Source organism: Rattus norvegicus, chromosome 18 (assembly GCF_021556685.1).
Source record: "Rattus norvegicus strain SHRSP/BbbUtx chromosome 18, alternate assembly SHRSP_T2T, whole genome shotgun sequence".
In the NCBI taxonomy this organism is placed as follows: Eukaryota; Metazoa; Chordata; class Mammalia; order Rodentia; family Muridae; genus Rattus; species Rattus norvegicus.
Window position 1 is genome coordinate 29,884,952 of NC_141551.1, and position 21,657 is coordinate 29,906,608.

General features: G+C 45.1%; 2 protein-coding genes across 8 annotated transcripts in view; both read right to left on the reverse strand.

Moving 5' to 3' along the window:
- The window catches only part of Diaph1 (diaphanous-related formin 1), a 99,385-nt gene extending 98,978 nt beyond the window's left edge, over positions 1 to 407 (reverse strand). For 4 of the 6 annotated variants that reach the window (XR_015642328.1, XR_015642327.1, XM_087592872.1 and 1 more), the window contains exon 1: positions 199 to 381. Coding sequence is in view for 4 of the 6 variants with exons in the window: in XM_087592872.1 (XP_087448998.1) it covers positions 199 to 315 (117 nt within the window). In the remaining 2 variants the exon portion in view is untranslated. 6 annotated transcript variants of the gene reach the window in all.
- A 1,567-nt stretch (positions 408 to 1,974) lies between these two features.
- Hdac3 (histone deacetylase 3) lies at positions 1,975 to 21,373 on the reverse strand. Of its 2 annotated transcripts, none has more exons than XR_015642469.1 (15): positions 21,255 to 21,366; positions 21,078 to 21,160; positions 19,023 to 19,165; positions 11,066 to 11,147; positions 10,885 to 10,941; positions 10,716 to 10,771; positions 10,251 to 10,384; positions 9,610 to 9,690; positions 9,155 to 9,254; positions 8,933 to 8,997; positions 6,944 to 7,033; positions 6,788 to 6,846; positions 6,459 to 6,538; positions 6,006 to 6,163; positions 1,975 to 2,649 (listed from the first exon to the last, which is right to left on the reverse strand). XR_015642469.1 is itself a non-coding variant. In NM_053448.2 (15 exon segments), coding segments are annotated over 15 exon segments (1,287 nt in total). In that variant the 5' UTR covers positions 21,310 to 21,373; the 3' UTR covers positions 1,975 to 2,579.
- Between the last annotated feature and the right edge of the window lie 284 nt (positions 21,374 to 21,657).

Here is a 21,657-nt window from a genome sequence, read left to right on the forward strand (position 1 = left end):
TGGGACAGCCCGGCTGCCGGATGTCCCGGAGGGAGAGAGTGTGGGACCGCGAAGCCCAGGACCCAGAGAAACCAGGAAGGGAGGCGCGGGGGCGGCTCCCCAGCGGCAAGCAGACGCCCCCGGATGGCAGCGAGGGTCGCCCGAGTCCAGAGGTGGCCACTCCGCCAGGCTGAGGAGCAGGGTGGGAGGGACACTCACAAATTTCTTATGTTTGCCGCCGTCGCCGCCCGTCGCAGGCAGCTCATCCGGGCTCCGACCCTTCTTCTTGTCCCGGGTCCCGCGGCCCGGCCCTAGGCCCCCGCCGGACGGCTCCATGTCCTGGTTAGCGCCGGCCAGAGACCCCTTGTCTACGCCGCTCCCGCCCGGCTGCCCCGAGCCAACAACCACCGCCGCCGCCCAGCAGCCTTTTTAGCCGGCCGCCGCGCCCCGCCTCATTAACATGCTGGGCTGCGCGCGCCTCATGAATATACAACGGTGACGCCTCGCTCCCGCCCGCCTGCCCCACTTCCGCCCGGACCCGCAGCCCCTACCAATGGGGGAAGGGAGGGGGGTGAAGGGACGCCGCGGAAGCGCGCTACCTGCCCGGCGGGCCTAACCATTCGGACCCACGTGTAGGGGGTGAAATAGAGAGTGGGCGGCGCTGCTCTGCCAGGCCACAGCGGGGAGTACCGCCCCCTGGCGGTTGGAACAGAGGAGGCCTTTAGGTTCCCACGCAGAAACCCACGTGGCTGTAAAGCTAGACCATCTCACACTCCAGCTAGAATTTTATTGTCTGAACCAAGACTCTTATGATAGAGAGACTGTTATCTTGGTTGAAAATTTAAGGCTAGGTTTTTGTAGGATCATGTAGTTTTTATGTATATCATGCCCATGCAGTGAAAAATGTGAAAAATGAGTTACCTGAAACAGAAAACTATGCCAAGAACAGAGTTCAAGCCAGCACCAACTCCAACTGTGGAGTTATATTACACAGGTCTGAATCCTAAACTAGCTTTTTAGTTGTTTTGTAGATGGACAAACCAATTATTGCCAATAGCTTAAGCAATAATTAGTTACTACATACTGGGCACAAACTATAGGCCAGGCCATATGTTATACATGACATGTCTTTCCTCACTAAATCCTCACAATTTCCTCATAGAGTCTACTGGTATCACCATTTAAGAAATTTGGGACTCTGGGTGTTGAAGTGACTTGAATATAATTGACAGAAATTTACATGGATTAATCTGACATCCACAGCATGTTTAACCTAGATTCCCCAGGGGCATTAACAAAACATGCCCATGAGTTCTCTGGGTATGATCCTTACATGATCTTCTCCCTCAGCAATTCCATCCATTTTTCTGGCTACATCTACCTAATGTGTGGCGTTCTAGTATGAACTGAACAACCCTGAAGACTGAAGGAAAAGGTGGCAAGCGTGTATTTCTGAGGACAGGGTCAGTAACTTTGTGAGCCTCCAGTGCTTTAGCTACTCCCAGGGACTCTACTGACTTAGCAGACTCCTGAATCTGGCCTTTACCTCCTGTTTCCAACCTTCCAACTGCCAGATAAGAAGCTGCATAGATCTGTCCAGCTCTAACTACAGACTGTCCAGAAGAATCTCAGTGCTCCTACTTCCACACTGAGTGAAGGGAGCTATCTGTCACTCCTTTCCTGTACCACTGACAACACCCACATTTACAATGCCCGACTGTAAACTCCTCCAGGAAGGGGTCTATGTGTGGTACACACAGGATCCAGCCCTGTTCCTCAGTTCATGAGCAGCTTCTTGGTCCAGCACAGCCAAGCACTTACTGTGTCCTCATCTCAAACTCCCAGGTTCACATACCTGAAGGCATCTTTTACACCTCCTCAGGTCAGTAATCTGCCCAGGTTAATTTAACTCTTCAGCAGAAATGTCCTATTAATTCACTTGAGTAAAATAATCCATGGTGAATACACACACAGGGCCTAACATAAAGTACTGAATGGATGTTAACAAGTTTATTATACACATCGTCATCTCGATTTCCTTTTCCCATCATACATTGGTAACTAGCAAGAATTAAAATCCCAGAAAGGTACAAAAAATACCAATTGGTTTATTAGATCAAAAACAGTAAAATGGACATAAAGCCGGTTGGAGCTTTACACCCTCTCCTCCTTGCACCTGTACCTCCTCAGCAGTTAAGGTTTCAGAGAGCCATGCCTTCCTCCCCTCAGGTTCACCTTGCATGGAAGCAAGAACTGCAGTAGAGAACCCAGAAGGAAGTCAGAGGGGACCTTAGTACCGTCCAGACTTTCATCTCTAACAGTCTCTGTGCTGGAAGGACAGAGGAACAAATAAGGGGAAGAGGGGCTGGGGTCAGCTGCTAGGGCTCATTACCCATAATGTTCCAGAGACCTGTCCATCGGGTATATGAGAGTTTGAGGAAAGGGGGTAGTTGACTCTAGAACCAGATGTGGTTTCCAAACCCGTTACCAGAGTTAGTAAACACCCTGGGGATACCCAGTTCAGACCTGGGAGAGCAATACTTTCCTTCCCACCACAGAGGTGACAAGGAACTCTTGGGGACACGGCATCCATGCTGCTCTTAAATCTCCACATCACTTTCCTTGTCATTGTCATGGTCTCCATCATAGAATTCATTGGGTGCTTCTGGCCTGTAAAACAAGGGACAAGAGATTAGGAACCCACTCTTCAAGTTCCAGACTTCTCCTAACTCCCTCCTCAGAGCCAATTGTTCATGTGAGTCTTCTCCAAAGCCACTTACTTCCTGCTTGCTGGCAGGGACTTACTGCAATCTATGTATTCAATAAATGGAGACTCCCATGTGCCAGGCACTTCTGTAGGCCTTACCAAAACAGCAAAGAATCAGCCAGACTAGATTTCCATACAACCTCTCAAAGCTTATCTCATGAGACTAGCAATAACAAAACAAACGAAAGAATACAATAATTTCAAATGGTGGAGTGTTCTACATGAGTAGCCTGAGTCTGGTGTGAACAAGAAGATAACACTGGGCCTACAAAATAGGAGACTGTTCTGAGAATGAAAGGCCTGAAGTCTATGAAGAGGCTGGTCAGACAAAGATCCTACCAAGCCACAAGAAAACCAAGTACAGAAGTCACGAGTGCCAAGGAAACTGAGCCATTCCTAACAACAAGGATGCCAGTAATTCTGCAGTTCATGTGAGCAGACCAATGTTTCAAAAGGTAAGGATCTGTGTGCAGGGCATGTTCAAATGGCTACTTCTAATTACGAGGAGAAGGAAAGGTATGAGCTGAGACTGATGCAAAGAAAGTGTCTCAGGGTTTACTGCTGTGAACAGACACCATGACCAAGACAACTCTTATAAGGACAGCATTTAACTGGGGCTGGCTTACAGGTTCAGAAGTTCAATCCATTATCATCAAGTCAGGAACATTGCAGCATCCCGGCAGGCATGGTGCAGGAGGAGCTGAGAGTTCTACATCTTCATCTGATGGCTGCTTGCAGAATACTGGCTTCCAGGAAGCTTGGATGAGGGTCTTAAAGCCCATGCCCACAGTGACACACCTCCTCTAACAAGGCTATACCTTCTAATAGTGCCACTCCCTAGGCCAAGCACATGCAAACCAACACAGAAAGGAAGGCAGTAAGACTGACAGAGGAGCAGTACGAGGGTAGGACTGACATGAAGGGATGCACAAGTGGAAGACTGACATTCCATTAAAACTACCATGAGGGGGGAAGTGATAGCAACACAGGGCTCAGAAAGTACTCGATACTGGTTTCCTTCTCTTTGAAAAACTTCTCTAAAACAGACAATTAGGAAGTCACTGAAGAGAAGCAAGGAACTAAGGCAGGCAGGAAGGCCATCTCTATCACCTCTAAGAGCCCAGAGTGAAAAGTGAGGAGTCAGTCACTCAGGGTAACTACGGAGCTCTAGAAAAGTTATTTGATCTCTCTGAGCCATGGGTCCCTCCTCTAGTCCTCTGAGGATAAGACCCATCTCTTAGGGTTATGCAAAAAGTAGAGCCAAAGTAACTATAGATGAAAAAGCCAAACCCAGACAAAAGGAGAACTTAAAAACAGATGTCGCAGAACCAACCTAGACAATGGTGATCAGCTTCTAGAACTCAGGCTTTAGAGAGCTGTAGACAGATGCTAAGGAATGGATGACTAGACAGAGCCTGAACCAGATGTTTAGATACTTCCTCACCCAAGCCAGGGAATGGGGAGGCATCCAGGGAAGAGGAGGACTGGAAAGTCCCAAGGGTCAAGACCAAGTCCAGAGGACAGAAATGGAGGCCAAAATTCTGTGACCCAGAACAGACTCAGGAGGAACTGAGATGTCACCACAGCTGCAGCACAGCCAGCTTCAAGCCCATGACAGAAACACAGCAACTCAGATGGTCTCAGTCCTGCAAATGCATCTGGTCCCTACTAACCCCATCTCTTCCATCGTTCTGGGTTCTGTTGTCTGTTGTCCTTTCTCATCATTTTCTAGAAATTTCTTTGAGGATTAACAAACAACAAAAAGATCTATACTAATCTTGCCTTATTTCATTCTAACTATAAATATTTCAACATAGATCTATGAAGATAAAGATTATTTATACATATACATGCACACACACACCTCACTCAATACAACTCATAAATCTAGAAAAATGAACTAAACAAATGTAGAAACCCTATAAAAGAGAATGTGGGCAGTGGTCTACTGTTCACTGCTCAGAATGGAGTAAAATGCTGGCAAACGTAAATAGGGAGCAAGAGAGACAGCTCAGCAGTTAGGAACACTTGTGGCCATAGAAAAGGACCCAGGTTCTTTCCAGCACCCACAGAGCAGCTTACAACCATCCTCCAGTTCCAGGAGATCTGACACCCTCTTCTGACCTTAGCAGATCTGACACCCTCTTCTGACCTTAGCAGGCACCAGGTACACAATGGTGTACTTAAATACATGCAAGTTAAACACCATACACATAAAATAAATCAATCTAAAAGTAAATAAAAGATTTTTCTTAAAAAGATGTAAATAAACCACTAAATTCTTTCTGGAAGGTAATTTGGCAACAAATATAGAAAAGTTTTACTGCATATGCCATTTTCCCTACAGCAACAGTTATGAATATATATATACATATACATATATATGTATATATATACACACACGTGTGCGTGCACACACACACACATATATATATGTGTATATATATTATATATATATATATATGTATATATATATTCAGTGCCGCAGTCCTTATTGTTTTAATAGCCACAAAAAGGGGGGAGTGGGGGAGTGGGATGGAGAGTAACGTAAATATCCACAAGTGGTAACTGACTGCCCTTGTGGTCGTGTGGTCACCACACAATGGAATTATACAACTGAGAAACAATGATCTCTATACCGACATGGCACATACCCTTTTAAAGAAAAAAACAGGCAAACACAACTCAGAGCAACATATAGAAAATATCCTTACTCATAGTAACAAGAACTTTATAAACAAACTGGGTAGCATTTAGAAACCCGAGGCAGGAGGATTATTATGAGCTCAAGGCCAGCTTGGGCTATGATAGTGAAACCCAATCTCAAAAATACCAAGAAAGAGCAAGGCATGGTGGTGCATGTCTTTAATCCCGGCACTCATGAGGCAGAGGCAGGAGGATATCTGATTTATAGGCCAGCTTGGTCCACACAGAGGAAACCCTATCTCAAAACCCAAAAACAACAGCAACAAATCAAGAAAAATAAGTAACTGTAGAAATAAAATTCTGAATGTGCACACGTGCATATAGTGTTCTTATAATCTATAGAAATTACCTATCCAAAACCACATGAATCAAACCATAAATAACAGTTACTGCCATGGAGTAGTCCTGAAACTATGTAAATACAACACATTTTGATGTATTTAAAAGGGTCAAAAGAGAAAAAAGCTTGCAGCCTAAAGGAAATCAGCCAGGGCCAGGCGAACTCATGCCTTTTCTGCAAGCCTGAGGAACCACCCGCTCTCTGGCCCCAGACCTGCTGTAGTTCTCCTCAGGACCCCTCTCTTCAGCATCGGCCTCGTCAGTCCTGTCATAGGTCAGGAGATCTGCTGGAACATCATGAATCTGGACACTGGGTGCATGGTTCAGCATCTTCAAGTTTTCAAAGATGGTCTGGCGGATCTGGTCTAGATACTAGTTTAGAAGAAAAGAGTCAGCAGTGCCAGGGTGATTGCCATAGTACATGAAATTCTATCCGCCTTCTACCATGACCATCCTGGTTTAAAGTAGTATTTCAAGGTCAGATCCTCAGTTAGTGACTGTCCCTTCCCAGCAACCCAACTGTTTGTCCTTTATCCAGGGCTACCACATGATAAGAGTGACAGTGACAGCCCAGAACTTCCTTCCCTTGCTCTCTCCATTTCCCACCTCCGAGACCTCTCCTGAGCCCGCCCAGCATTGCTGTGTCCAGCTTCCCCAAGATGCTAACCTGGCGTGAGTTCTGATTCTCGATGCGGGTGCTGACATCTGGATGGAGCGTGAAATCTGGGGCAAAGTACTCGAAGTATTCTTAGAGATGAGAAGCAATTGGGAGAGGGATGAACGAGAGTATGGCTGAGATACAAAAGACTGAATCCCATGGCTTTCCGATCACCTCTCTGAGTCCTGGTCCCCATGTGTAAGAGTATTTGCTCTGCTCTGAGCACAGGGGTTTAGTCTGCAGAGCTCCCAGAATGTGCAATTTCCCTTCAAACAAGGTCATTCTGAGGACTGGTGAGAATGGGCCCCCTGTGGGGGGCATCATGAAGTGGACCTTACCACTATAGGGAAGTTCCTCACTAATGGCCTCTTCTACCAGCAGAGATGTTTCATATGTCCTGAAACCAGCAAGCAGAGGGGTAGGGCTGAAAGGACCACCCCTCCAATTTCAGGGAGTTTATCATGAACTACAGAGGAGCAGAGTAGAATACTCACCAGCACCGGGCAACATTTCGGACGGTGTAACCACCACCTCCCAGCACCAGGAGAGGGATATTGAAACTCTTGACATATTCAACACATTCCCTGTTAGAAGCAACAAGAGGACTAGGTGAATCCAAGACACGTGACCACCGATATGCCTTGAAATACTGGAGGAAGACTTGACCAACAATATTTCTCTGTCCTGTTGTGTAGTATAACTCAAAGTTGCATTCTTTGGGTGTGACTACTTGTACAAATGTGTGAGTCTTCATATGTGTGCCAGTGCACGTGTGTCTGAGGATGTGTGCATGTGTATTCACATGCCAGAAGACATCTTCAAGTGTTGGCCTAAAGGCACTATCCATTTTTTTTTTTTAACCTGGAACTTTCCAAGTAGGCTAAGCTGGCTGGCTACCAAACCCTATGAATCTTCTGGTCTCTACTTCACCAGGGCTGGGATTATGGATCATAAATGGGTACCGCCAGGCCTAGTGTTTTCACATGAGCTCTGGGATCAAACTTGAGTCTTCATGGTTGTATAGCAAGCGCTTTTACTGAGGGAGCTATTCACCCTGTCCCCATCTGATATCCTCCTGTCTCTGAGCTGTGCGCTCAGGATTAGAACTCCTTGGGTAGTATTGCTCAACATGTGGGCCAAAACCATGGGAAAGCACAGAGTCCCAGTGGTCTTAGGAGACACCACTCAATAGCAAGATGACAGTTATAAAATGGCAAGCAACAAAAATAAAGTTATAGCTGGAGGGTCCTATGTGTTTTCCCCTGGTTCAGACCCACAGGTTGAGAATCATTGCGTTAGGGCTAAAGCGCCATCTCAACATTAGTGTTTACTGCTTTCCTAGAGGCCAGAGTTTCAGTTCCCAGCACCTACACCGGGAAGCTCACTCCAATAGGTAAATTCCAATACCCTATTCTGGTACTGGGGACACACACACACACACACACACACACACACACACACACACACACACACAAATATTACCTTTTAAAAATACTAGCATACTTTACTATTTTGTGTCTCAATAAAAATTTTAAAATAAAGCACACCCCCACTCTGTCTTGCTTAATACTCCCTGTGCACCTTACCTGCTACCCACTACTCTCATCAGGGTCACAGCCAGAATGTCTAAGCTTCAGGGTACACCTTCAAACTCTCATACTTCTCTCTATCAACACGTGCCTGCCCAAATAACGTTAATGCTTCCTAGCTAGCTGCCCACTACCTGCCCTGACCCAATTCCCACACCAAACCTTTCTTCATTTAGCAGTCAGAACAGCAGCTTTCAAACTCACTGGACCCTGTCACTTCCCTGGGTAAGGTCCTTCACTGGTTTTCTATCACCCATGAGTGCCAGAGTCTGACGCTCTGCACACTCTCAGCCTGGCCAGCTTACAGCACCTGACTGTTCTGGCCTCACTGGTTTTATTGCCAAGACTCCTTTCAGTCTTAGGGCTTTACATTGGCTCTTCACACTGCTTGAGGCAGGATTCTCTGTTCTCCTTTTATGGTTCACTCCTTAGTCTCCAGGTCTCCCATTTCATCTTTTCAGAAAACCTTTCCCAAAACATGCCATCTACAGTACATTCCCAAACCAGGTATGGTGTGACCCGAGTTTATAGTCCCAGAATCTGGGAGCTTCAAGTAGGAGGGTCACAAGTTCGAAGCCAGCCTGTGCCACACGGTGAGACCTTAAAAAAACTGTATAATTAAAAAGTAGATTCCCGGGGTTGGGGATTTAGCTCAGTGGTAGAGCTCTTGCCTAGCAAGCGCAAGGCCCTGGGTTTGGTCCTCAGCTCCGAAAAAAAAGAAAAAAAAAAAAAAAAAGTAGATTCCCTGCTGTTACCCTGTCTTATTTTTTTCATTGTATGTATGTGTATTTATGTATGATTTAATATATACACATATACATACAATAATTAATAATAATGATAACAAAAAATAAAATACAACTTTAAATAACAACAACAAGAAAGCCAACGCACCCATGTCCTCGAATGCTGAGATTGAAGCAGCCTAATCGATCACAGCCCAGGGAGTCAGCGCCACACTACAAAAAGAAAAAACACAAATGGCTACAATAACATGGATGATCAGAACATCAGTGTCCTCCAATGTCCTTCCTCACCAATTTTTGGAGCTTATTCGTCCTGATCTCTTCCCTGCAGCCCAGGCCCGCCCTCTTAGGGAGGCGCTAAGGTTGTTACCTGCAGCACGATGCACGTCGGCTGATAGAAGTCCACCACCTGGCTGATGACCGGCTGGAAAAGGTGCTTGTAACCTGGGAGAGGGCCAAAGGTGGGCAACCTGGCACCCCAAGGGGATGGGGAGACAGGGAACAAAAGGAAAAGGGGGGTTGAGAGAGCATGTAGCCCGGGAAAGGGGCAACCCACAGAACCAACCACTGGTTCTGAACTTTTGGAGGGTGTCGCAACTGCTGAGTTAAACACTAGCAACCTTCCTCCCAAAAGAATAAATTAACAAAACGTACACACATAATATATTGCATACAAATTCCAAGGGTTCATGGTCCCTCTGAAGGCCACTCATCCTTAAGGACACCTGACCCAACAATGGACAACACCAGGCAGAAGAGGTTAATTGTTAATTGAAAGAGAAAAAAGGGGAGAAGAGTGAGCAGGGAGAAGTCATCAGAACTTACTCTGGTCATCAATGCCATCCCGTAAGGGCACATTGAGACAATAGTAGCGGCCACTCTCTGCTCCAACTTCATACATATCACCTATAGAAAGAGAGCGCAGTAACCATGCACTGGAAGTTCTCACAACACAGCTGTTCCTTCTCTGCTCTCCACCAAGGCTCCAGCAACTAGCATTCACTCAATACAGGGTCACTGCTATGTAACTCTGACTGGCCAGGAACTTATTATGCTACCCAGACTAGCTTTGACCTCTTAATCCCCCTGCCTCAGCCAACTGATTATTGGTATTATAGGTATGTGCCTCTCTGCCTGGTTCAAAATTTTTGATGTAGCAGGGCATGGTGGCACATGCCTTTAATCCCAGCACTCAAGAGGCAGAGGCCAGCCAGATCTATAGCAACAGACAAAGAATGAATAAAGGAAGTAGTCAGGAAGGTTTCTCTGCAGAAAGGACATAGTGCTAGCAAAGAGCTGAGGGGCAGCCAAGGGTAAAGACATCCCTGGTACCCGTAATTCACGATACTGATTATGGGAGATTATATTCAAGGTTAGCCTGGGCTATAGAGCAAGACCTTGTCTCAAAACAAAACACAAACACAAAGAGATAAGCGGTCAAAAAACACAGTAATTCTATTCCCTACCTGTTCCAGGAAAGAAGTAATTTCCATATTTGTGGAAGGACACAGTCATGACCCGGTCAGTGAGGTAGAAGGCTTCCTGAACCCCGTCACCATGGTGGATGTCAATATCAATGTACAGCACCCGAGGGTGGTACCTGGTGTGAGGGCAAAGCCATGGTCTGGGGAAGAGGCTCATCCCTCAGTCCTCTCCTCCCCAACACAATCTCGAGAATTATTCAGAGTCTGCTTCTGGCCTTGTCACTTGAAACCTCACCCCACCGGTTCCCTCCAGGCTAGAGACTGGGAAGAAAGGACTGTACAGAGGGCTGAAAGTGAGCAGGTGCAGGACAAGTAGGAAGAAGCCATCTGAGAAAAGTATCAAGGACTTAGGAGAAGCCAGTGAGGAAGGAGGTCAAGGCTGGGCCAAGGCCTGAGAGCCTGCATCCCAGTTCCCAAAGTCTCCCCATCTCCTCTTGCAGCACTTACTTGAGCAGCTCCAGGATACCAATTACTATGTCATTGACATAGCAGAAGCCAGAGGCCTGTGGAGAGATGGGTCTATAAATAGGAACAGTTCTACTCAGCTACCCAGTACTGTCTGTCATTCAGCCTACCTTCCCTAGGGTAGCCACAGTCTTCCCCATTGCAATCTTACCTCAAACTTCTTGGCATGATGTAGACCACCAGCCCAGTTGATGGCAATATCACAGATCTGAAAGATAAACACCCTTTCAGTCTTTTCTTGCCCTCCCCTACCACTGGGTTCCAGGTCAAGACTCTGTGGTCCTGAATCTGGAAACCCACAGGAAACAGGACCAAGACTCGGGTTACATCACCTTATTGTTTAGCTGTGTTGCCCCTTGCAGAGATGCGCCTGTATAGCGGGAGCAGAACTCGAAGAGCCCGGGAAACACAGGGCTGCAAGACAAAGAGTGGGGTTAATACCCCTCTTGTCGTTTTCCCCACCTTCCCCATCCAAATTCCAATGACCACTGTGTAACAACTCCCTACCCTCCTCCACACCAGAGCCACTTACAGACCCATTCAACAAAGATTTTGGACCAAATCTTGTGCCAAACCTCGTGCAAAACATGGTACAGGAAACCTAAGAATGTCTAACTGCCAGGGAGTTTGTACTCAACCTGGGAGCTAAGCAAACAGTTTTTTGGGGTGTACAAGAAATGTGAGGGAGCTAGCTGAAGGAGGAGGCTGGTTCATCACAGGAGGTGTCCGAGTGTGTCACATTTTCTCATGGTGTCCAATGACATTCTTTATGACTACTTTTTTTTGGAGACAGGTTTCTCTGTGTATCCTTGGCTGTCCTGGAACTCACTCTGTAAACCAGGATGGCCTCAAATTTGCCTCTGTTTCCCAAGTGCTGGGATTAAAGCCATGCGCCACCACTGCCTGGCTGCACACTTTAAAGACTGCATTCCTGTTTATGTGGAACACTAGCAATGAGACACCTAACTGAAAGCCGTCTGCTCACTGTCACCGCAGAAAGCTGTATGTCAGCTATATCAATTACCTGTTACACACTGCACAATTCCATTTATGTAACACTTGAGAAAAGACAAAATATAAGGACCAGATCAATAGTTGCTTGGGGCTAAGGTGAAGAGAAGGGGTGACTATATTTGTAGAGTAAAGGAAATATTTGGTACCCTCGTACTGTATCAAAACTCACAGAAACATGACACCTCGGATCTGGGAAGACAGCTTGGTCAGTTAAAGTGCTTGTGTTACAAGCAGGAGGACCTGAGTCAGTCCCAAAGCCCATGTAAAAAGGTCAAGTTTGGGGGCTGGGGATTTAGCTCAGTGGTAGAGCGCTTACCTAGGAAGCGCAAGGCCCTGGGTTCGGTCCCCAGCTCCAAAAAAAAGAACAAAAAAAAAAAAAAAAAAAAAAAAAAAGGTCAAGTTTGGTGGTTTATGCTTCTAATCCCAGCTGTGGAGAGGCAGTTTTAAGGGGGTGGCTGTCTAGTTCCAGGCCATTGAGAGACCTTGTTTAAAAAAAATCAAGGTGGCAGCCAGCCGGTGGTGGCTCATGCCTTTAATCCCTGCATTCGATAAGACAGAGGCAGGCAGATCTCTGAGTTCGAGACTGGCCTTGTCTACAGAAAGAGTTCCAGGGCAGTGAGAACACAGAGAAACCCTGTCTAAGAAACAAAAACAAAACAAAAAAACTAAAAAATCAAAGTGAACAGGTGTAGTAGAACATGCCTTTAATCCCAACACTCTGGAGGCAGGCAGATCTCTGTAGGTTCAAGGCCAGCCAGCCTAGTCTACAAAGTGAGTCCCAGAACAGCTGATCTACAGAGATACTGTCAAAACAACAAAAACACAAACAGGGTGGATAGTACTTGAGAAGTGACACCAAACAGCTGCGGAGGCATACACACACCTTTATATATGAGTCCTTATGCACAAGCATGAGCAACAGGCGCACGCACACACACACACACACACACACACACACACACACACACACACACACACACAGAAACAGGATACCTTAAAAAGCTGAATTAGACTAAAAAATGGTTCAACAATTAAAGCATCTCCCAGAAGACCCAAATTGTGTTCTCAGTACTCATATCAGACAGCTTATAACCACTTGTATGTAACTCCAGTTCCAAGGGATCCAAAATCCTTTTCTGGCCTTCATGAGTACCCTCATACATATGATATGTCATCACTCACATAGATATATACAAACTCATACATAAAAACAAATCCTCTTTTTAAAGTAAAATTACTGTACCTAGTTTTTAAAAATATTTTAAATAGGAACTGGGGAGATGACTTGTGGTTAACAACACTTGTTGCTTTTAAGAAGAAGACCTGAGGGGCTGGGGATTTAGCTCAGTGGTAGAGCGCTTACCTAGGAAGCGCAGGGCCCTGGGTTCGGTCCCCAGCTCCGAAAAAAAAAAAAAAAAAAAAAACCAAAAAAAAAAAAAAAAAAAAGAAGAAGACCTGAGTTCAATTCCCAGCACCCACCTGTTGGCTCACAACCATCTGTAAACCCAGTTCCTAAAGATCTAACTAGCAACATGGTATACATACATGCAGGAGGGCAAAGCAGTCATATATAAAATAAAGCTTAAAGAGATTAATACTTTAACTATATCAAGCTTAAATTTTTAAAGACAATAGTACAGTATGCACACGACCAAACCCAAGGTACCACGATAAAAAAAAATAAATCCCTAGTTTTAGGTTTCAAAAAAGCCAGTACAGCCTACACCATCGAACACGTAAGTAAATATGATTGGGTAGTGTATTAGTAGCACAGTGGTAGAGTGCTTGCCTAGCATGCACAAAGCCTTTGGTTCAATTCCCAGGACTGCAAAAACAAGCAAACAAAAGTATAGGGAATTGTATGGTTTTTTTCAAAGGATTTTAAAAGAATTTGTGTTTGATAAGTAGAAAACTAAGCAAATTGAGAAAATAAGAATGTAATTATAAATTCTACTTAAAGTTATACAGAAAAATAGGTTAAATAATAGTAGTACTATTTGGCAGCTAAACTATAATAATGTAAGCATAGATGGGCAGTGGATGTATATGCTCTTAATCACAGACCTTGGAAGGCAGAGGCTCGCAGATCTCTGTAAGTTCAAGGCCAGCCTGGACTACAGAGTGAGTTCTAATACAGCTGGGCTAAACAGAAACCCTGTCTCACAAAACCCAGAAAAAAAAATTATTTAATTAACTAATTAATTAAATTAATTAATCATATAAGCACAGAAGACTGATTAATTTTAAAACATGAAGGCTGGGTGTGGTGGCAGACATCTTTAATCCTAGCATTCAGGACCAGAGGCAGGAAAATCTCTGTGAGTTTATAGCCAGACTGTCTCTAGAGCGTTCCAAAGCCAGCTAAGAATACACAGGGAGACCCTGTCTCAAAAATAAAATAAAGGTGTTGGGGATTTAGCTCAGTGGTTAGAGCGCTTGCCTAAGAGGCGCAAGGCCCTGGGTTCGGTCCCCAGCTCCGAAAAAAAAAAAAAAAAAAAGAACCAAAAATAAATAAATAAATAAATAAAATAAATAAATAAAATAAAAATAAAAAAATAAAATGTTGAGGCTGGATGGAGTGGCTCACACCTATAACCATAGCATTCTGAAGTAGAGAAAGGAAGAGCAGGAGTTTAAGGTCATCCTTGGCTACACAACCTAGGTTCCAGAAGCCCTGCCTCTAAATAAATAAATAAATAAACAAACATAAAAATAAGGGGGTATCTGCCTAGGAAGCGCAAGGCCCTGGGTTCGATCCCCAGCTCCGAAAAAACGAACCAAAAAAAAAAAAAAAAAAAAAAGGGGGTATCAAGATGTCCTAGCAGATGGGAAAACTCACCACAAACACCGACGACCTGGATTTAATCTGTGAAACCCATAGGGGGACCTATTCCCACAGGCTGTCCCTCTGACCTCCAGGCATGTACCACCCCTCCAAAAATAAGCAAATAAATAAATGAGAAAATAAACTACCAAATAAGTAAATACATTAATAATATAAACTGTGATATTACGCACTGTGAACTGGGACAGAAGGGGAGCATACTGGGATGGTATAGGAAAATGAATTGCTCAAACCACCACACCGCTTATTAGACAACACCTAAAATTGATAGAAGTAGCAACAGTAAGAGATGATACAGTAGAGAAGCATGAGTCAGAAGGCAGACAACCTACATTCACCCATGTAGTCGGGTGAGGTTGGGCAGTGAGCTCTGCCTCAGAATCCTTATCTGTCCAAAGGAGACTGTAGTAAACCTTGCTTGATAAGGGTTGTTGATGCTTAGAAGATGGCTGCAAAGCATTCAAAACACTACCTAGAGCATAGTAGGTATTATCCAAATACTACGGATTAGTAGGAGTTGCAACAATAAAGTAGTTTTATTATTTTGAGATGTAAAGATAAACACCATGGCAGGGCAGGGTGGCATGTGCCTTTAATCCTACCTAGCACACGGAAGTCAGGGGCCGATGAATCTCTTAAGTTTGAGGCCAGCCTGGTCTACAGAGCTAATTCCAGGACAGCCATGGCTACATAGCAAAGTCTCGGAAAATAAACAGACAAATAAATAAATGAAATAAATAAAATAAACACCAGAGAAATAGGTAAAAATGGGAAGAGAGATTTATGGATGGAATAGGTCTGAAATTATTTTCCCCCAAATTATAATTTGACTATGAATATTGATTATTTATTTTTAAATTACAATTTACCTGGGCTGGTCTGGAACCTAACTTTGTAGACCAGACTAGCTTCAAATTATGGCAAGCCTCCTGCCCCAGGCTTCTCAGTTGGGATCAATATAGCCATCATATCAGGAAGCAACTTGAAATTAATTTTTAAAAAAAGGAAGAAAAAAAAAATTCGCTTCTCCTCTGAAACACAGAACCCAAAAGCACAGCTATAGTTTACGCTGCTGGAATGACAGGGATCTCGAAGCCCAGAGGCAGTGTTCCCTCACTTCCCAAGAACAGTTACAGGGCTCCAGCTGCGGCCTGCGGGCTGACTCTGCATTCTCAGACCTGGAAACTAAACTGGGAGAAAAAGCCTAAGTGAATTTTTAAAAAAAGAAGAGGAGGAGGAGGAAAGAAGAAAGAGGGAGAGGAGGAGGAAGAAGAGGAGGAGAAGGAGGAGGTTGAAGAAGAGGAGGGGTCGGCAGTGGCGCTGAACACCTTTGATCCAAGCAAGCCCTCAGGAGACAGAGGCAGATGGAGCTCTGTGAATTAGAGGCCAACCCTGTCTACAGAGTGAGTTCCAGGACAGCTAGGGCTACAGAGAAACCCTGTCTCAAAAAAACAAGACAAAGGGAAGAAGAAGAAAGAAAAGGAAACTGTCCAAGACTGTATGTAACTCAACACCAAATGAGTGGCACACCATGCACAGGGCAGAGCTCTATGGGCCAAGGCTGCCAAGAAAGCTTTATGCCGAGCCAAGCAGTGACACCTACCTGGGATCCCAGTACTGAGAAGCTGAGGTGGGAAAACCACCAGTTCACTGATGACACAGACTACATAAAAGGATTCTGTCTTGAAAAACAAAACAAGACAAGGAAACAAAGAGGGAGGGGACATCTGGAGAGATGACTCGGCTGATAAGGTGCTTGTTAACTCTTCTGGAGGATCTGCACTCAGTGCTAGCACCCACATTAGGAGACACAAAACCACCTGTAACTCCACTGCTGGGGAATCCAATGACCTCTTCAGACCCCTATAGTGTCAGCACATGTGGTACACACACACACACACACACACACACACACACACACAGAGTAAAATTGTTTTAAGGAAAAGAAAAGGGAAATGAGAAACCGAATGGAAGTGGTGTGTGGAAGCTGAGAAGGCTTTAAACAGGCTATGTGGAGAGCCTGGGGCACCCCCACTCTGTGGGAGTGAGGTCTGAGTATCAGGAGGAAAGTGTTCAGGGCAGCTTAAGGAGCTGGCCTTTATCCTACAGCCAGGACTACTCCATTAGTCGCTCACTCAGTAAAACAGATTAGGAAATCCATTTACAAACCTAGCTCTGTTCTAATCTACTTTCAGGATCACAAGTTCAAGGCTAGCCTGCGGCCATGTGGCATGACTTTATCTTAAAACAAACAAGAAACCTAGGTTCCGGAACTGAGTCCTACTGCATCCACTCATCAGTTGTGACTCAAGCTAAACTACTAAATTTCCCCATACCTCCATTTACTTAGGTGTAACCCCAGGAAAAAGGCTATTATTGTCCAGTGTTGCTATGAAAATTGACTACATGTATTTGCAACCCTCAGCATCATGCGTAATAGGGTCCCTACCCTCAACAAACAGGATTGTAGGAAACAACGAAGAGGACCAACAACCTCATTTCTTCAAAAAGTAAATTCAAAGGTGAGAGAAAAATGACACATTAAGTCTCAGGAGACCATATGAATGTGTAAACCTTGTTTGGATCCTAATTTAAATAAGATATATCATGCACACATACATATACTCTCTCTCTCTCTCTCTCTCTCTCTCTCACACACACACACACACACACACACACACACACCACACAGAGAGAGAGAGAGAGAGAGAGAGAGAGAGAGAGAAAAACACAGAGATAGAAAAGAAGAGAAATGGACATATTTAAATACCGATTGCATTTTTCATTAAAGAAAAATGATTAACTTTTTAGGTCTGATGCTGATATTTTTAAGAGTATCACTTAGAGATACATAATAAAATATTTATGGATCAGAGTATGTGGATCTTGGATTTGTTTTAAAATCATGTGACATGGGGTGATACAAATAACTTAAGACTGCCCAGATATGGAAGAATGTGCCAGAATCGCGGCACTTGGGAGGCTAAGACAGGATGATTCCAAGTTCAAGGCCAGAATTTACTACCTAATGAGGCCCGGTCTCACCAGAAATAAAGAAAAAAAGCCTTAGCATTTATGCTGGGTAAGGAATGTACTCAGATTTACTACTCTTCTGCTTTCAAAAATGTTTGATTTTCCCTAATGATAAACTTAAACAGTGTCCACTATGCTGGGGCATGCCTTTAGTCATGGAATTGAAGGGGCAGGTGGATCTCTGTTAAGTTTGAAGCCAGCCTGGTCTACATAGGGAGTTTCAGACCAGCCAGGGCTGGAAAGTGAGGTCCCTGTCTCATAGGTAAATAAATAAATAAGAAAATAAAACCAACAGTATTGAGTTTTCCATAGCTATTATGCTTATTAGTGTTTTACTTTTTTAAACTAAATAAATGTATTTATTTATGTATATAAGTGCTCTATTTGCATGTCTGACTGCATGCCAAAAGAGGGCATCAGATCTCATTACAGATGGTTGTGAGTCACCATGTGAGTGCTAGGAATTGAACTCAGGTCCTCTGGAAAAACAGCCAGTGCTTTTAACCACTGAGACATCTGTCTAAGCCAATACCTTTATTATTTTTCACTAATGTACCCTGGAGTGTTAGCAAGGCTTGTGGCTCATTTTTGTTAGCCATTCTCCAGCATCCCAACCCTGAGTCTTCTGCCTACAATAAATACAAGCTCCGTGTTAACCTGGTCTGATTAGGGGTGATGTAGCTTATAAGCAGAAAGTCGAGTATCATGTACAAAGGACAGGATTCAATTCTTAGTATCATTAAACAAAAATATTCAAAAAGAATCATGTCAAATCATTCCTATAGGAACAAAACCACTGATTTAATGCATAGCTGTTTACTTCAAATACAAACAGAACAAAAACAGGGTCTCACTAAATAATGTAGGCTGGCCCTGAACTAATAACTTTCTTGCTTCTACCTAAGTGCCAGGATTACAGATGGGAGGCGCCTCAGGCCTTAAACTTTAAAAAGGCCCCCACCCATCTCCTCAGGCTCTCACTCTCCTGTTTATTTCTGGATGGTGTTTCTGGTACTCCTCAGAGAAGTCATGTTCCACCCTAGCACAGCCCTTTAGCACACACTGTCCCTCCTACTCAAGTTCCTCCCTCTCCTTCCAGCCATCTTTCAGACCTCAACTCAATCTCTACCACTGCACTTAAGACCAGCCCTGCCCCAAGGCTGGATAACTCTTCCAAGTCCACACGCAGTTGTGGACTTCTTCACAGGGCTTTGCAAGGTAGAATATTAAAACTTTGTCATTTTCTCTCACCATCGTATCCCTCATACGTAGCCTGACTGGGATAGAACAAATGACTAGCAGGCATTCACTGAACAAACGAATGAATGAATGAATTCACCGACGCCTCCATGAAGGGCCCAGCCTCCCAGTGATTGACAACCCCATCCTGCCCTCACCAGTCGTCACCCACGTTGAAGGCATTAAGGCTCTTGGTGAAACCCTGCATATTGGTGGGGCTGACTCTCTGCAGGAAGTCAATGTAGTCCTCAGAATGGAAGCGGCACATGTCATGCTGGGAGGCCTGGTAAGGCTTGAAGACCTGGGGGAGACAAATAGGAAGCTGTTACCTGAGAACTGCCTAGGTGCTAGCTCAGCCCCAGAAGGGTGGGTGATGAACTAGGTAAGACCTTACTTAATTATAATCCCACCTAAATGCTGAAGGGCATTCCCAATACCACAACAGGTGACAACTGCCATGGAAACAAGTGGAAACCAAAAAAGGAAAGGGGTTGGTTTCTGAATTCTCAGAAATTTTCTGCTCAGTCTCAGAAAACACACAGACACACACACACACAGACACACACACACACACACACACACACACACACACACGGCTTTTCTTTATCATCAGTCTCTCTCCCTCATTTTTTACCCTGTATCTATAAATTCTTTTCTAATTAAAAATTTTCCTATATTAAAGTCAGGGTGTCAATTCTCTGCTTTGGTCATTGGAGGTTCAGAGTTCAGACTTGGGCCATCATCCGCCTCAGAGGCAGGCACCTTCACCCACTGAACCATCACTGCAACCCGACTGATAGCTATAACCTGTTGATCTGTGTGAGCTGAGATGTTATCTCCTGAGAACAAAAGTCCGTTTCACTGCTCCTTTGACACATGGTCTTGTTACTGGCTCCACACAATGCCAGGAAGGGGAAAAAAAAAAAAAGATTCAGTTTGGAAGTTTGGACAAAGAAACCTGGCAACAGGCTAGGCAATGCTATGCCAGTCACCAGGCTGAAACCACTCACAGGGATCCCAGCCCTGGACACTGTCCAAAGCAATCTTCCTGCCCCCCTATTCCTTCTTCTACAGCAACTCGATGAGTGAAAAAAAAGGCTACCTGCTAGGCAAGCTACTTTTATCAAGATCCCTGAAGAGCACTTCATCTCCCTCTTCCCTTCAGCCCAGTCAGTCTCATCTACCTTCTTGGCCTTGGCTCCCAGCCTACTTGCTCTGGTCCTAGTTCCTGCTCTTCCAGGCCTGGTTCCTTCTGCACTTATCTCTTCTCCTAAACTCTGATTCTGCTCTGTTCTCTGGGTTTTTCACTGTGGGGTAAAATATGTGAGCTATATGACAACCTAACTGAAACCCGATGTCCTAACCAAAGATTTATTATCCTTGGGGAAGGGGGGCAAGATGGAGGTTCAAACAATACTTTGAAAATTGGGCAAAAAAAAACAAACGCTTTTTTTTTTCTCTTCTAGAAAACGCATAAAAGACCACACAGACTTATACTAACATCACCTCAGTCTTTCCCACTCCCAAACATTCTGCCTGTACCTCAACACACTGATTATATGTTGACTACCTTCCTGGTGCACCAGGGTCAGGCTTGCTATTTTCCCATTTCACAGTTCTAAGCTGCGGAGAAACAGTACCTGCATAACTGAATTGAACCGTAAAGACAGATATAATCTACGTTAAAAAGCAAAGCCCCAAGATATCTCTACACACATACACCACAAAGGGTGCAGAGTTGTTCTAGCTCCTAGCAGGTAAATGGGCAGAGGAGAAGGAGCAGGGATTATGGGCAAAATAGACTCCCACCTCTCACCACTGTCTACCTTACAATGCAGACTAGAAATGTACTGCAGTAACAGAGCACTCACCTAGCATATGTAAAGCTCTGGGTTTGACCCAACAACACATACATAAAATGAAGTGGTGATGGAACATACCTGTCTTTAAAATGTCCCCTAATGCTAGGCCAAAGACTGGTCTGCCCTCAAGTTAAAAGAGAATCCCACCTAAGGTCAAAAACGTATCTCCTTTTAAGTCTGGGGTGTCACTACCACCACCACCACTGCCCTGCACATAGGGAATGTTTCCGGTGCCTTCTCCCCTTCTCCCCCTCCTCTAGACGTAGGTTGCACCTGGTAAGTCCAGCCCACCTAGTCTAAGGCCGCTGCTCGCTCCCAGGCCCAAACCCCTACAGAAGTGTCAAGACTCACGATCATCTTCTTATAGAGACCATAATGCAGGACTAGGCTATGAGTCAATGCCAGGCGATGGGGTTTCATCGGGTGTCCAGCTCCTGAGGGTGGGAAGAAAAGAGTTGGTCGGTCCCTACCCCTAGAGTTGCAGCCCTTGCCGCAAAACCTCTCCTCCCGCACAATCCTGAGCCCTACCGTAGTGGAAGTTGCCCACATCGGGGTCGTAGAAATACGCCACGGTCTTGGCCATGGTGCTGGGGGACCAGGCCCCGACTCAGCCGCCCGCCCGCCGCCGGACGCCAGCCCCACCCCCGCCGTGCGTGCTGCGCAAGCACGCCGCCTACCTCTGCAGAACTGGAGCCCTCGGCCCCGCCTCCCAAGGCTAGGCTTTGGCCACGCCCCCTTGGGGAGTTCCGCCCCTCATTATGCTGCCCTGGTCCGGTTTCCGAGGCTTGAGACTTGGAACCTGGACGGGGACCCGTGGCATCATTCAGAGAATAAAATAGCCGCTTCTTTCGGGGCGAGGGTCATATCCTCAGTAAACCGAGCCATTCCGTCCAGCTGTTACCCTCAAACGGGTCTTGGGGTCGTGATTTCT